At 41.4% G+C, this 12618-nt stretch overlaps 1 protein-coding gene across 1 annotated transcript in view; it reads left to right on the top strand.

Annotated features, from left to right (window-relative positions):
- Positions 1 to 12618, top strand: part of LOC147361947 (ATP-binding cassette sub-family C member 4-like) — a 179498-nt gene that overhangs the window by 57464 nt on the left and 109416 nt on the right. The window contains exons 11-12 of the mRNA XM_086330258.1: positions 1497 to 1586; positions 5494 to 5685. Of these exons, the coding sequence (XP_086186384.1) occupies positions 1497 to 1586; positions 5494 to 5685 (282 nt within the window). The remainder of the gene's footprint in view (positions 1 to 1496; positions 1587 to 5493; positions 5686 to 12618) is intronic.

Genomic DNA, 12618 nt, shown 5'->3' with positions numbered 1-12618 from the left:
TTGTTTGTTCAAGGGACTCTCAAGAGTTTTCTCTAACACCACAGTTCAAAAGCATCAGTTCTTCAGCGTTCAGCCTTCTTTATGGTGAAAACTCTCACATCCATACATGACTACTGGAAAAACAGTAGCTTTGACTAGATGGGCCTTTATCAGCAAAGTAATGCCTCTGCTTTTTAATACACAGTCTAGGTTTGTCATAGCTCTTGTGCCAAGGAGCAAGCATCTTTGAATTTCATGGCTGCAGTCACTGTCTGAAGTGATTTTGGAGCACAAGAAAATAAAATCTGTCACTGTTTCCACTTTCTATTTGCCATGAAGTGATGGGACCAGACGCCATGATCTTAGTTGTACGAATGTTGAGTTTTAAGCCAACATTCACTCTTTTTCACTCTCCTCTTTCACCTTCATCAAGAGGCTCTTTAGTTCCTCTTAATTCTCTGCCATTAAGTGGCATCATCTGCATGTTTGAGATTATTGATATTCTATCAGAATTCTAGATTCCATTTTGATCATCTAGCCTGGCATTCTGCATCATGTAATCTGTATAAAAGATAAACAAGTAGGGCAACCATATACAGCTTTGACGTACTCCTTTCCTGATTTTGAACCAGTCTGTTGTTGCATGTCCAGTTCTAACTGTTGCTTCTTGACCTGTATATAGGTTTCTCAGGAGGCAAGTAAGGTGGTCTGGTATTCCCATCTCTAGAAGAATTTTCCACAGTATTTTGTGATCCACACAGTCAAAGGCTTTAGTCAATGAAGCAGAAGTAGATGTTTTTCTGGAATTACCTTGCTTTTCTGTGATCCAACAGATGTTGGCAATTTGATCTCTGGTTCCTCTGCCTTTTCTAATTCCAGCTTATACATCTGAAAGTTATCAGTTTATGTATTGCTAAAGCCTAGCTTGAAGAATTTTGAGCAATACTTTGCTAGCATATGAAATGAGCGCAGTTTGTGGTAGTTGGAAAAAAGAAGGAAACTTCCTAAAGTGAGCTAAAGCTACCTCAAATCCCCAAAGAGATAAAATTTGATGAAGAGGTCTCCAGGACCCTGTATATGAGACAGTAAAAGAGACACTGATGTATAGAACAGTCTTTTGGACTCTGTGGGAGAGGGAGAGGGTGAGATGATTTGGGAGAATGGCACTGAAATATGTATAATATCATATATGAAATGAGTCACCAGTCCAGGTTCGATGCATGATACTGGATACTTGGGGCTGGTGCACTGGGACGACCCAGAGGGATGGTATGGGGAGGGAGGAGGGTTCAGGATGGGGAACACATGTATGCCTGTGGCAGATTCATTTTGATATATGGCAGAACCAATAAAATATTGTAAAGTTTAAAAATAAAATAAAAAAATAGGAAAGAGAAAAATGTGTGTTATATTTTGCATATCAATTATGTTGATTATTGTTATATTTTCCACTTTCTAAAAAAATTTGTGTTACTTTACTAAAATGGGTAAATTAAATTAAAAACTTTAATTTGTAGGCATCAGAGACCCCAACCCTACAAGGACTTTCCTTTACTGTCAGGCCTGGTGAAATGTTAGCTGTGGTCGGACCTGTGGGAGCAGGAAAGGTAAGTTAATGATGTCTTTTGTCAGCTTGATGCAATGCTGCAGCTCCTGTTAAATTTTCAGAGTTGAGCCCAGATCTGTTTGTGACTCAGTTTGAATTGAGTGTATCTAGAACAGTGTCTCTCTAGGTGTGTTCATGGGACATTTATTTTACAAGAATGTTTCATGGCCAAATAAATCAGGATAAATGCACACTGTCTTTTTGTTCTTGGTGCTTCCCATTTCCCAGTTAGGAACTGCCTGTGTGGAATTTGGATGTCTCAGTGAAGGAAATTATTTATGTGACAGCTGTTCAGGATTAAATTAAATTAAACCAGACTTAAATTGAAGAAAGTGGGGAAAACTGATAGACCATTCAGGTATGACCTAAACCAAATCTCTTATGATTATACAGTGGAAGTGAGAAATAGATTTAAGGGACTAGATATGATAGAGCACCTGATGAACTATAGATGGAGATTTGTGACACTGTACAGGAGACAGGGATCAAGACCATCCCCAAGAAAAAGAAATGCAAAAAGGCAAAATAGCTGTCTGAGGAGGCCTTACAAATAGCTGTGAAAAGAAGAGAAGCAAAAAGCAAAGGATAAAAGGAAAGATACACCCGTTTGAATGCAGAGTTCCAAAGAAAAGCAAGGAGAGATAAGAAAGCCTTCCTCAGTGATCAGTGCAAAGAAATAAACAATAGAGTGGGAAAGAATAGAGATCTCTTCAAGAAAATTAGAGATACCAAGGGAACATTTCATTCAAAGATGGGTTCAATAAAGGACAGAAATGGTATGGACCTAACAGAAGCAGAAGATATTAAGAAGAAGTGGCAAGAATACACAGAAGAACTGTACAAAAAAGATCTTCACGATCCAGATAATCACGATGGTGTGATCACTCACCTATAGCCAGACATAATAGAATGTGAAGTAAAGTGGGCCTTAGGAAGCATTATTATGAACAAAGTTAGTGCGGTTTTGGAATTCCAGTTGAGCTCTTTCAAATCCTAAAAGATGATGTTGTGAAAGTGCTACAGTCAATATGCCAGCAAATTTGGAAAACTCAGCAGTGGCCACAGGACTGGAAAAGGTCAGTTTTCATTCCAGTCCCAAAGAAAGGCAATGCCAAAGAATGCTCAAACTACTGCACAACTGCACTCATCTCATATGCTAGTAAAGTAATGCTCAAAATTCTCCAAGCCAGGCTTCAGCAATATGTGAACCGTGAACTTCCAGATGTTCAAGCTGGTTTTAGAAAAGGCAGAGGAACCAGAGATCAAATTGCCAACATCGGCTGGATCGTGGAAAAAGCAAGAGAGTTCCAGAAACACATCTACTTCTGCTTTATTGCCTATGCCAAAGCCTTTGACTGTGTGGATCACAATAAACTGTGGAAAATTCTTCAAGTGATGGGAATACCAGACCACCTGACATGCCTCCTGAGAAACCTGTATGCAGGTCAGGAAGCAACAGTTAGAACTGGACATGGAAAAGGAGTACTTGAAGGCTGTATATCGTTATCCTGCTTATTTAACTTGTATGCAGAGTACATCATGAGAAACGCTGTGCTGGAAGAAGCACAAGCTGGAATCAAGATTTCTGGGAGAAATATCAATAACCTCAGATATGCAGATGACACCACCCTTATGACAGAAAGTGAAGAAGAACTAAAGAGCCTCTTGATGAAAGTGAAAGTGGAGAGTGAAAAAGTTGGCTTAAAGCTCAACATTCAGAAAACGAAGATCATGGCATCTGGTCCCATCACTTCATGGGAAATAGATGAGGAAACAGTGGAAACAGTGTCAGACTTTATTTTCCGGGGCTCCAAAATCACTGCAGATGCTGACTGCAGCCATGAAATTAAAAGATGCTTACTCCTTGGAAGGAACGTTATGACCAACCTAGACAGCAGAATAAAAAGCAGAGACATTACTTTGCCAACAAAGGTCTGTCTAGTCAAGGCTATGGTTTTTCCAGTAGTCATGTATGGATGTGAGAGTTAGACTATGAAGAAAGCTGAACACCGAAGAATTAATGCTTTTGAACTGTGGTGTTGAAGACTTGAGAATCCCCTGGACTGCAAGGAGATCCAACCAGTCCATCTTCAAGGATATCAGTCTTGAATATTCACTGGAAGGACTGATGTTGAAGCTGAAACTCCAATACTTTGGCCACCTGATGCAAAGAGCTGACTCATTTGAAAAGACCCTAATGCTGTGAGATGGTTGGATCGCATCACCGACTCAATGGACATCAGTTTGGGTAAACTCTGGGAGTTGGTGATGGACAGGCAGGCCTGATGTGCTGCGGTTCATGGGGTTGCAAAGAGTCAGACACGACTGAATGACTGAACTGACTGTTCAGGATATACAGAGACAATGGGGACTTCTTTTCATCTTAGTGGCCTTTCCAGGCTGTCTGGAGATCATAAAGCCTCTTCCTGAAAGCTTTGAGCATTTCCTCCTATGACTTGACATGATCCCATCAGTGCATGTGTAGTGAATGTGCAGCCATGTGCTGGAGATAAAGGTACAGAAGTGAGCAAGACCTTGACTCTCTGCCTTTCAGAAGCAATCTGGTTGTGGGAGCGAAACAGATATGCAGACATATTCTTTCAGCCCAGTGTCGTGAGCACTCTGATGGTGTGGATACACACATGCCACATCTGTGTCATGTTGAAGATTGAAAGGAAAAGTGCACATATACTTGGTCTGAAACAACAAAATACAGAAACCTAATGTGGGGTGTGGGCTTCCCTGGTGGCTCAGTGGTTAAATAATCCCCTGCTAATGCAGGAGACACAGGTTCAGTCCCTGGTCTGGGAGGTTCCCACCTCCCAGTTGTGGAGCAACTAATCCTGCGCATCACAACTGTTGGGCCTCTGCTCTGGGGCCTGGAGGTGCAACAACTGCGCCTACGGGCCACAACTGCTGAAGCCTGCCCACTAGAGCCTCAACAAGAAAACCCCCATACACTGCAATGATGACCCAGTGCAAGCAAAAATAAATAGAATTGTGGTATGGCAGAAACTGACACAACATTGTAAAAAAAAAATAAATGAAAAATATAAAAGAACTAAAAATAAATAAAATTATTTTTTTAAATGTGGGATGTGTACATAAAAGGGTGCTGATTTCCTCTGTCATGGACTTTTGCTCTGCAGACACAACTCACTTGAGAGTTCTTTAAATTAATGATCTTTGGCTATATTCTTCACACATAGCTTTTTAAGAACAAGTGTTTGTTGAGTAAAGGATACCAGATGCAGGAACAATTGCACTAGACATCAAATATATCAAATACATATTCTGCTGGGCTCTGCTAGAGAAGGACGTTGCTGCTGCTGCTCCTACTGCTAAGTCGCTTCAGTCGTGTCCGACTCTGTGCGACCCCATAGACGGCAACCCACCAGTCTCCCCCTTCCCAGGGATTCTCCAGGCAAGAACACGGAGTGGGTTGCCATTTCCTTCTCCAATGCATGAAAGTGGAAAGTGAAAAGTGAAAGTGAAGTTGCTCAGTCATGTCCAACTCTTAGCAATCCCATGGACTGCAGTCTACCAGGCTCCTCCGTCCAGGGGGTTTTCCAGGCAAGAGTATTGGAGTGAGGTGCTATTGTCTTCTCTGAGAGAAGGATGTTAAACATTCTCAATTGTTCTTTGCTGAGTAGAATTTCACCTGGGGCGATACTCGGGCAGAGTAGATTGTTTATACTATTAATATATTCCTTATCAGTCATTTTCATTGACCATGAATGTTATTTTCACTTTTTTTTATTTTGGTCTCAACTGTGAGGGCTGTACTTTATCCTGTTGAAGGAAAGGGTTCTATCATGTATGAAGCGCCAGGGTGGGGTCGGCTGTGCTGTGGGGCATGTTCCATCCTGCATGCACCCTGTTCACATGTGTGTTGCCCTCTGTTTCAGTCATCACTGCTAAACGCTCTGCTGGGGGAGCTGTCCCCGAGCCAGGGACAGGTCAGCATGCACGGGAGGATCGCATATGTTTCTCAGCAGCCCTGGGTGTTTCCAGGGACTGTAAAGAGTAACATTTTATTTGGGAAGAAATATAAAGAAGACAGATATGAAGGAGTAATAAGGGCTTGTGCTTTGGAAGAGGTGAGTAATGACTTCTGAGTTGCCTATACTTGAATTTCAAATGATGATAATGGTTTACACTACAAGGTTTGTTAAAAGTTCTTTTTAAAAAATAGATTTTTGAATGTTGCTTAATATTTAAGTTGGTCTTCTGGATAAATCGGCAGGCTTACATAAATAAGCATATGTATTTACACAGGCTGTCATTTTAATTCTTATAGGTTACTAACACAGAATACATTCTCTGGAGGGAGGAGGGGGTTGTTTCATTCTGTGAAGTTTTCATTCACTTTCAACATTTTGTAATGGAAAGTTATAAATATTTACAAAAGCAGAGAGCATGGTGTAATGAACCCTCATGTACCCACCCCAGCTTCAGCCAGAATCAGTGGTGGCCAGTCTTGTGGAATCTGTGCCCCTGCCAGTCCCAGCCCCACCCCCACCCCAGAGTATCGAGGAGCAGATCCTAGACCTCAGATCAGTTCATCTGTAAACATTTCATTATTTTTCTCTAAAAGATGGGAAAGCTTTGGGGAAAAAAACCACTACTTTATTTCATCTGAAAAATGCCTCAAATTCCTGAATATCACCCACATGCTAATCTGTGTTTACATGCTGCTGATCATCTCACTGAGAAATCTTCACCACTGTTTGAACCCACACAAGGTCTGCCCCCTGCACTTGGCTGATGCCTCCTTGGTCCCATTCAGTCTGTGAGGTTCTCTCACCACTTCATTTTTGACTTGTAATTTATTATTTAAGGAAACCAGAATGTTTTAAAATTTCTTTTTAATACTCTGTCATTTCACTGAGGGAAATTGTTTTCAGAAATGGCACTGAGTTTCACAGAGAATGGTAAGACGAAAGGTTTAACTGTATTTTGGGAATTAAATAAGATTAGTGAGTAAACGATGAGACCTAAACTTAAGAGATAAGAGAATACAATTGACAAAAAGAAAGGAAAAAGAATAAATAATGTTAAATACTAGGTTACTCTCTTGGGTTGTAAACAATCAGTGAATTATATCATTAAAGGTCTCCCCTGGGGTCTCTTCCGTGCAGTCTGGACATCTGACTGCTCTTTTGTACTGTAAGGAAAAGACAGGGACAGATTTTCAAAGGTGTGGTGTTGAAGGTTCCAGACCTGCTTTGTGAGGAAATTGTGATTCTCCTGGAACAAGGGCTTGAACATAGTAGGTTGCATCAGGTGTGTGTGTGTTCATGCTAAGTCACTTCAGTAGTGTCCAGCTCTGTGGCCCTATGAACTATAGCCTGCCAGACTCCTCTGTCCATGGGATTCTCCAGGCAAGAATACTGGCATGGGTTGCCATTTCCTTCCCCAGGGGATCCTCCCAACCTAGGGATCAAACCCGAGTCTCTGTCTCCTGTATTGGCAGGTGGGTTCTTTACCACCAGCACCAAGGGAAGCTCTGCATCAGGTGAGCAGCATTTCACAATGATGTGGACAAACAGAATTGCTTGTTTAATGGGATCATTTCTTTACTCCAGGTTCTTGTTAATGGGTGACTGTAAATTTGCAGAAATGATGTCAAGTTAGCAGACATGAGCTAGATTTTTATTAAATGGTCTAGATACCATATACGGAGAAGGCAATGGCAACCCACTCCAGTACTCTTGCCTGGAAAATCCCATGGATGGAGGAGCCTGGTGGGCTGCAGTCCATGGGGTTGCTACGAGGCGAGTGACTTCACTTTCACTTTTCACTTTCCTGCATTGGAGAAGGAAATGGCAACCCACTCCAGTTTTCTTGCCTGGAGAATCCCAGGGAAGGGGGAGCCTGGTGGGCTGATGTCTATGGGGTCACACAGAGTCGGACACGACTGAAGCGACTTGGCAGCAGATACCATATAAGAAGGGAAAGCAAATGCAGAACAGTGAGAACAGTAGCTCCCATTAATTCAGAGTCCACGTGCAAATCATTTTTCTGCCTTTCACACATGTGCATGCACACATGTAAAAAGGTTTATTAATTATTCATTCTTTATGAATATCTGCAATATTCCCATCTTCAGTTTATAGTTAGTAAAACTGAGGCCTGGACAGATGAAACACCTCATCCCTACATTTGTAGCTCAAGTTCAGATTCTGGGGACCAATGCTTTCTGCAGCCTCGTGGGGCTGGACCACTAATGTGGGCAGTGTTCTGGGGCTTCACCCAATGGGGCATGTGTGCAGCACAGACTGGGATGCACAGCAGTTCTTCTGTACATGATTTGATGTCTATAAACATGGACTGCTCTCATGTTCTGCTGCATAGTTGGGACATGGAGTTGGGGTCCCTTGTGCCCATTCCCTCCTTGGCAGGAAGGGAGGCCCAGCGTGGAGAAGTAACGGAGAGGAGAGTTCTGGCTCCGGGTTCATCACTTGCCTGCTGTCACTCTGGACACGTCCTGTTACCTGCCTGGACTTCTGACATTTCTGAAGCAAAATGAGGACATTGGGTCAGAGGGTTTTGTTGCTGCTCTGAAATGTCATCTATGACTCTGATTAACAAGAGTTTAGCAAGGACTTTACAACACCTAGGAACTATTTAGTAAGCTATGAGAGCATCTGCTTATCTCCTTTTGGATTCCAGATCTCAGTATTATGGACATAAGGCGGACACAGGAAATAGTGGTGTCCTGGAGTTAGTCTGGTTGTAGACACAGAGAGGGCATGTCTTGTAGAAAAGGCTTGGCCTTTGGAGAGAAACAGTCCTGGATAGTGACTCTAGGTGTTTGTCTCAGTTTCCTTTCTTATTAAATGGGGGAGGGGTGGGATTACTGTAAAGGCTACAGACAATGCCTATGAAATGTAAACACAGGGTTTCAGTAAGTGGTGGCCATTGTTGCTATTCTAAACTTTTCCTCTCCATCCATCTAGCCATCCATATAAATATAATAAACATTTCTCCTTATTGTTCTCCTTACTCCCACCTTCCCCAAATCCTGGAGGAAAAGCCATAAAAAAGCAACACCTATTTATTTATTAAAAATTTATTTATTTTAATTGGAGGATAATTACAATATTGTGATGATTTCCATCATACATTAACATGAATTTGCCATGGGTATACATATATCCCCCCATCCTGAACCCACCTCCCACCTCTCTACCCACCCTATCCCTCTGGGTTGTCCCAGAGTACTGACTTTGGGTGCTCTACTTCGTGCATCAAACTTGCACTGGTCATCTATTTTACATATGGTAATGAATATGTTTCAATGTTATTCTCCCAAATCATCACACCTTCACCTTCTTCCACTGAGTCCAAAAGTCTGTTCTTTACATCAGTCTCCTTTGCTGCCTTGCATGTAAAATCATCATTACTGTCTTTCTAAAAGCAACATTTTTTATATAACATATGTTAAAAACAACTAGATGTATTATACTAGATCTGATTGAAGTAATTGTTTAAGTTCATTGAGCTGAAAACTTTCTGTAACAAAATAGGGAGACATGAAGTAATCACACTGGCAGTATCAATTCAGGTTGACAACATCAACTCCACGGTCTAGGAGTCAGAAGGTTCAGGAATTGAGTCCCAGTTTCTCTGTTGATCAGGTGTGTGGATTTGACTGTTTGATCCTTGCAAGACTGTTACTTCATCTGTAAAATGGAGATAATAAGACTATCAACCTTATTAGGTTGTTTTGAGGATGAAATGTGATCCTGATTTTAAAGCACCTGCTTGCTAGGGACATAAGCACTCTGTTAAGTATTAGAATGGTTTTGAAAATAAATTAGTTTTTAATTATAAGCTCAGTCAGTTTCTGGTAAAATTACATCCATAAAATGTGACATGTAAGAAAGAAGGTATGTGAGTATTAACTTCCATTGTTTGAGTTGGTATTTCTGTAGGTGCTCTACACACAGTATATTATGTAAATCAACAATAACAATATTCTGTTACCATAATATAAGCAATATAGTGTGCAACATTTGTCTCCATGTTATCTTTAAGGCTTTTGAAAATGTTTCATGAACACATATTTAAAGATATCCAATTGATAAATTCTAGTTTATAGTTTTTCCATATAGATCACTTACTTGGCCATAGGATAGTAAGTTTTTTGACACTGACATGTCTAAGTGTAGAGGCCTTCAAGTCTTGAATTACTTAAGTGTTGTCTTCATTTCAAACGTACCTTCAGTCACCACCTGGGCAGCATGACGTGAAAGAGCAGAAGACTCTGAACTGACATGAACTCATTCAGATTCCAGCTCTTCTGTTTAAAAGCTGACCACCCTCAGACCAGTGATGTGATCTGAGTTTCTCAGTTTCCTCACCTGTGAAATGGGGCCAATACTTACTATGCAGGTTGCTGTGAGGATTAGAGATAATCAGCATCAGGGTCCAGCACAGAGCTTGGTGTATAGAACTTACCCCCCAGGAGCTGTGAGAAGCTGTGTGCATGTGTACAAATGATGGAGTAGAAAAGATGGTCCTTCATAAGAGATGAGAGATGTAAACAGAACCCAGCAGGAAGAGAGACGAGTCCAGGATGGTTCCAAGGGAGAGTGTGTTTGGGCTGAGACTGGAAAGATGGGCAGAATGCTGACAGGCCATGAGAGGAGGGGCGATTCCACAAGGAAGAAAAGCTGTGAAGGAAGCAGGGCTCCTGCTGCTTGACTCTAGAGTCCAGCCATCCTCTGCAAGGGCCTCGTGTCCAGCCCACATTAACCATTTCAGCAGTCTGCTCCGTGGTGCTTCTACTGTAAGTCTCCACCATCGCTGAAGGGCTCTTGATGTGCTTCTGGATGGATGGCATCAAACCAGCATCACCATTTCCTAGTTTGCCTCTAGTGTGTGTGTCTGCTATTCAGTGAGAATTGGTTAAATTTGGGGGCTTCCCTGGTGGCTCAGACAGTAAAGAATCTGTCTGCAATGCAGGAAGACCTAGGTTCACTCCCTAGGTTGGAAAGATCCCCTGGAGAAGAAAATGGCAACCCACACTAATATTCTTGCCTGGAGAATTCCATGCACAGAGGAGCCCGGTAGGCTATAGTCCATGGGATCACAGAATTGAACTCGACTGACTAGCACTTACTTACTTAACTTAGAGGTAACAAATATGAATAAGAACACTTTCCTGTCAGCAGAAGGAATTGTAATATATGCTCAACTCAGGCTTTTCCCCTTTAATCTAATCAGAACGTGGTAGATGAGAAATCAGCTTGACTTGGTTTTACTTCAAATTCTCCAAAATGTTTTTCCCCTTGGTGGCTTGTTCATATATAATTTGCAGAGTCAACAACACACTCAAAGTGTTACTACCAGACTCAGAGATAGTTTTTCATGTCCTGGAAAGAGAGGCTGTGAGTGCTTTTTCTAGAATGTGGTTAAGATTTCTGTATTACAATGTGGTGCTTTTTTAAGACAAAAACCATTTGAACAACATGAAATCAAAGCAGAAAAACTAAGCAGAACAGTTTGCAAGGACTGTGAACAGTGAAAGAGAGGCCAAGTAATTCTATGTGTGTGCATGAGGCTGAGAACTTAACACAAAGCTCATTTTTTTTTTTTCAATGAAAACACAAAGCAAGAGATGGTATTAATTTCTGATCTCAAGAAAGAAAGAATGTGAGGTAATTATAAATTATCACAACAGAGCATTTTCTGCCTTTCATCAGATGCCCCTCTATTAAGATTTGAGTGAGTGGAGAACCTGTGTGTCTGTGTCTTTGTAGTTGTCAGGGAGGGTTACGATGCAGTCTCTTTCTTCCACGGTGGTCATGTGCTTTGTATGTTATGATTCACACTGTAAACAGGGCCCTAATGTTGGCTTGGTGAGAAAATAGGGATCAGTCACCAACAGCAAGTTACAATCAACTCATGTCGTTTTTTCATTTGTGGAGGTGTTCACACACACCTTTAGATTCTCACAGCATCCTTGAGTTCAGTGACTCTGGTTTCTGCAGCACATTCTATAGCAGAGGAAAATGAGACTTAGGGAAGTCAAAGGACTTGTGTTTCATGGTGGCACCAGTGAGCTACTTGCTTTCTCCCCAGATTTGCTGCAGTAGAGACAGAGAAGTGAGGGCTTCACCTGCAGAAAGGGACTGCTGTGCATCCTAAATTGAGGCATGGGGGGTTTAGTGATAAAAACTCTAAACTCTGTGACAGAATGTGCCAATTGACAATTATAGGCAACCTAAGACTTATAATATAATACCATGTAACTTAAGTCTAAGGCAGAGGAACCAGAGATAAAATTCCCAACATCTGTTGGATCATAGAAAAAGCAAGAGAATTCCAGAAAAGCATCTACTTCTGCTTCATTGATATGATAAAGCCTTTCACTGTGTGGATTACAACAAAGGGTGGAAAATTCCTAAAAGAGATGGGAATACCAGACCACCTTACCAGCCACCTACGAAACCTGCATGGAGGTCAAGAAGCAACAGCTAGAACTGGACATGGAACAATGGACTGATTCCAAATTGGGAAGGGAGTACATCAAAGCTATATATTGTCACCCTGCTTATTTAACTTACATGCACAGTACACCATGTGAAATGCCAGACTGGATGAAGCACAAGCTGAAATAAAGATTCCTGGGGGAAATATCAATAACCTCAGATATGCAGATGACACCACCCTCATAACAGAAAGTGAAGGGAAACTAAAGAGCCTCTTGATGAAGGTGCAAGAGGAGAATAATAAAGTTGGCTTAAAACTCAACATTCAAAAAACTACCATCATGACATCCAGTTCTACCACTTCATGGCAATAGATGGGGGAACAATGGAAACAGTGACAGACTTTATTTTCTTGGGCTCCAACATCACTACAGATGGTGACTGCAGTCATGAAATTAAAAACGTTTGCCCCTTGGGAGAAAAAGTATGACAAACCTAGACAGCCTTTTAAAAGGCAGAGCCATTACTTTACTAACAAAGGTCCATATAGTCAAAGCTATGGTTTTCCTAGTAGTCATGTATGGATGTGAG

The sequence above is a fragment of the Bos grunniens genome, chromosome 12, assembly GCF_055505025.1.
Source record: "Bos grunniens cultivar Pamir isolate PY7600 chromosome 12, Bosgru_T2T1.0, whole genome shotgun sequence".
In the NCBI taxonomy this organism is placed as follows: Eukaryota; Metazoa; Chordata; class Mammalia; order Artiodactyla; family Bovidae; genus Bos; species Bos grunniens.
Note: the sequence above shows the minus strand (reverse complement) of the source record. Positions and strands in the feature narration are given on the sequence as shown.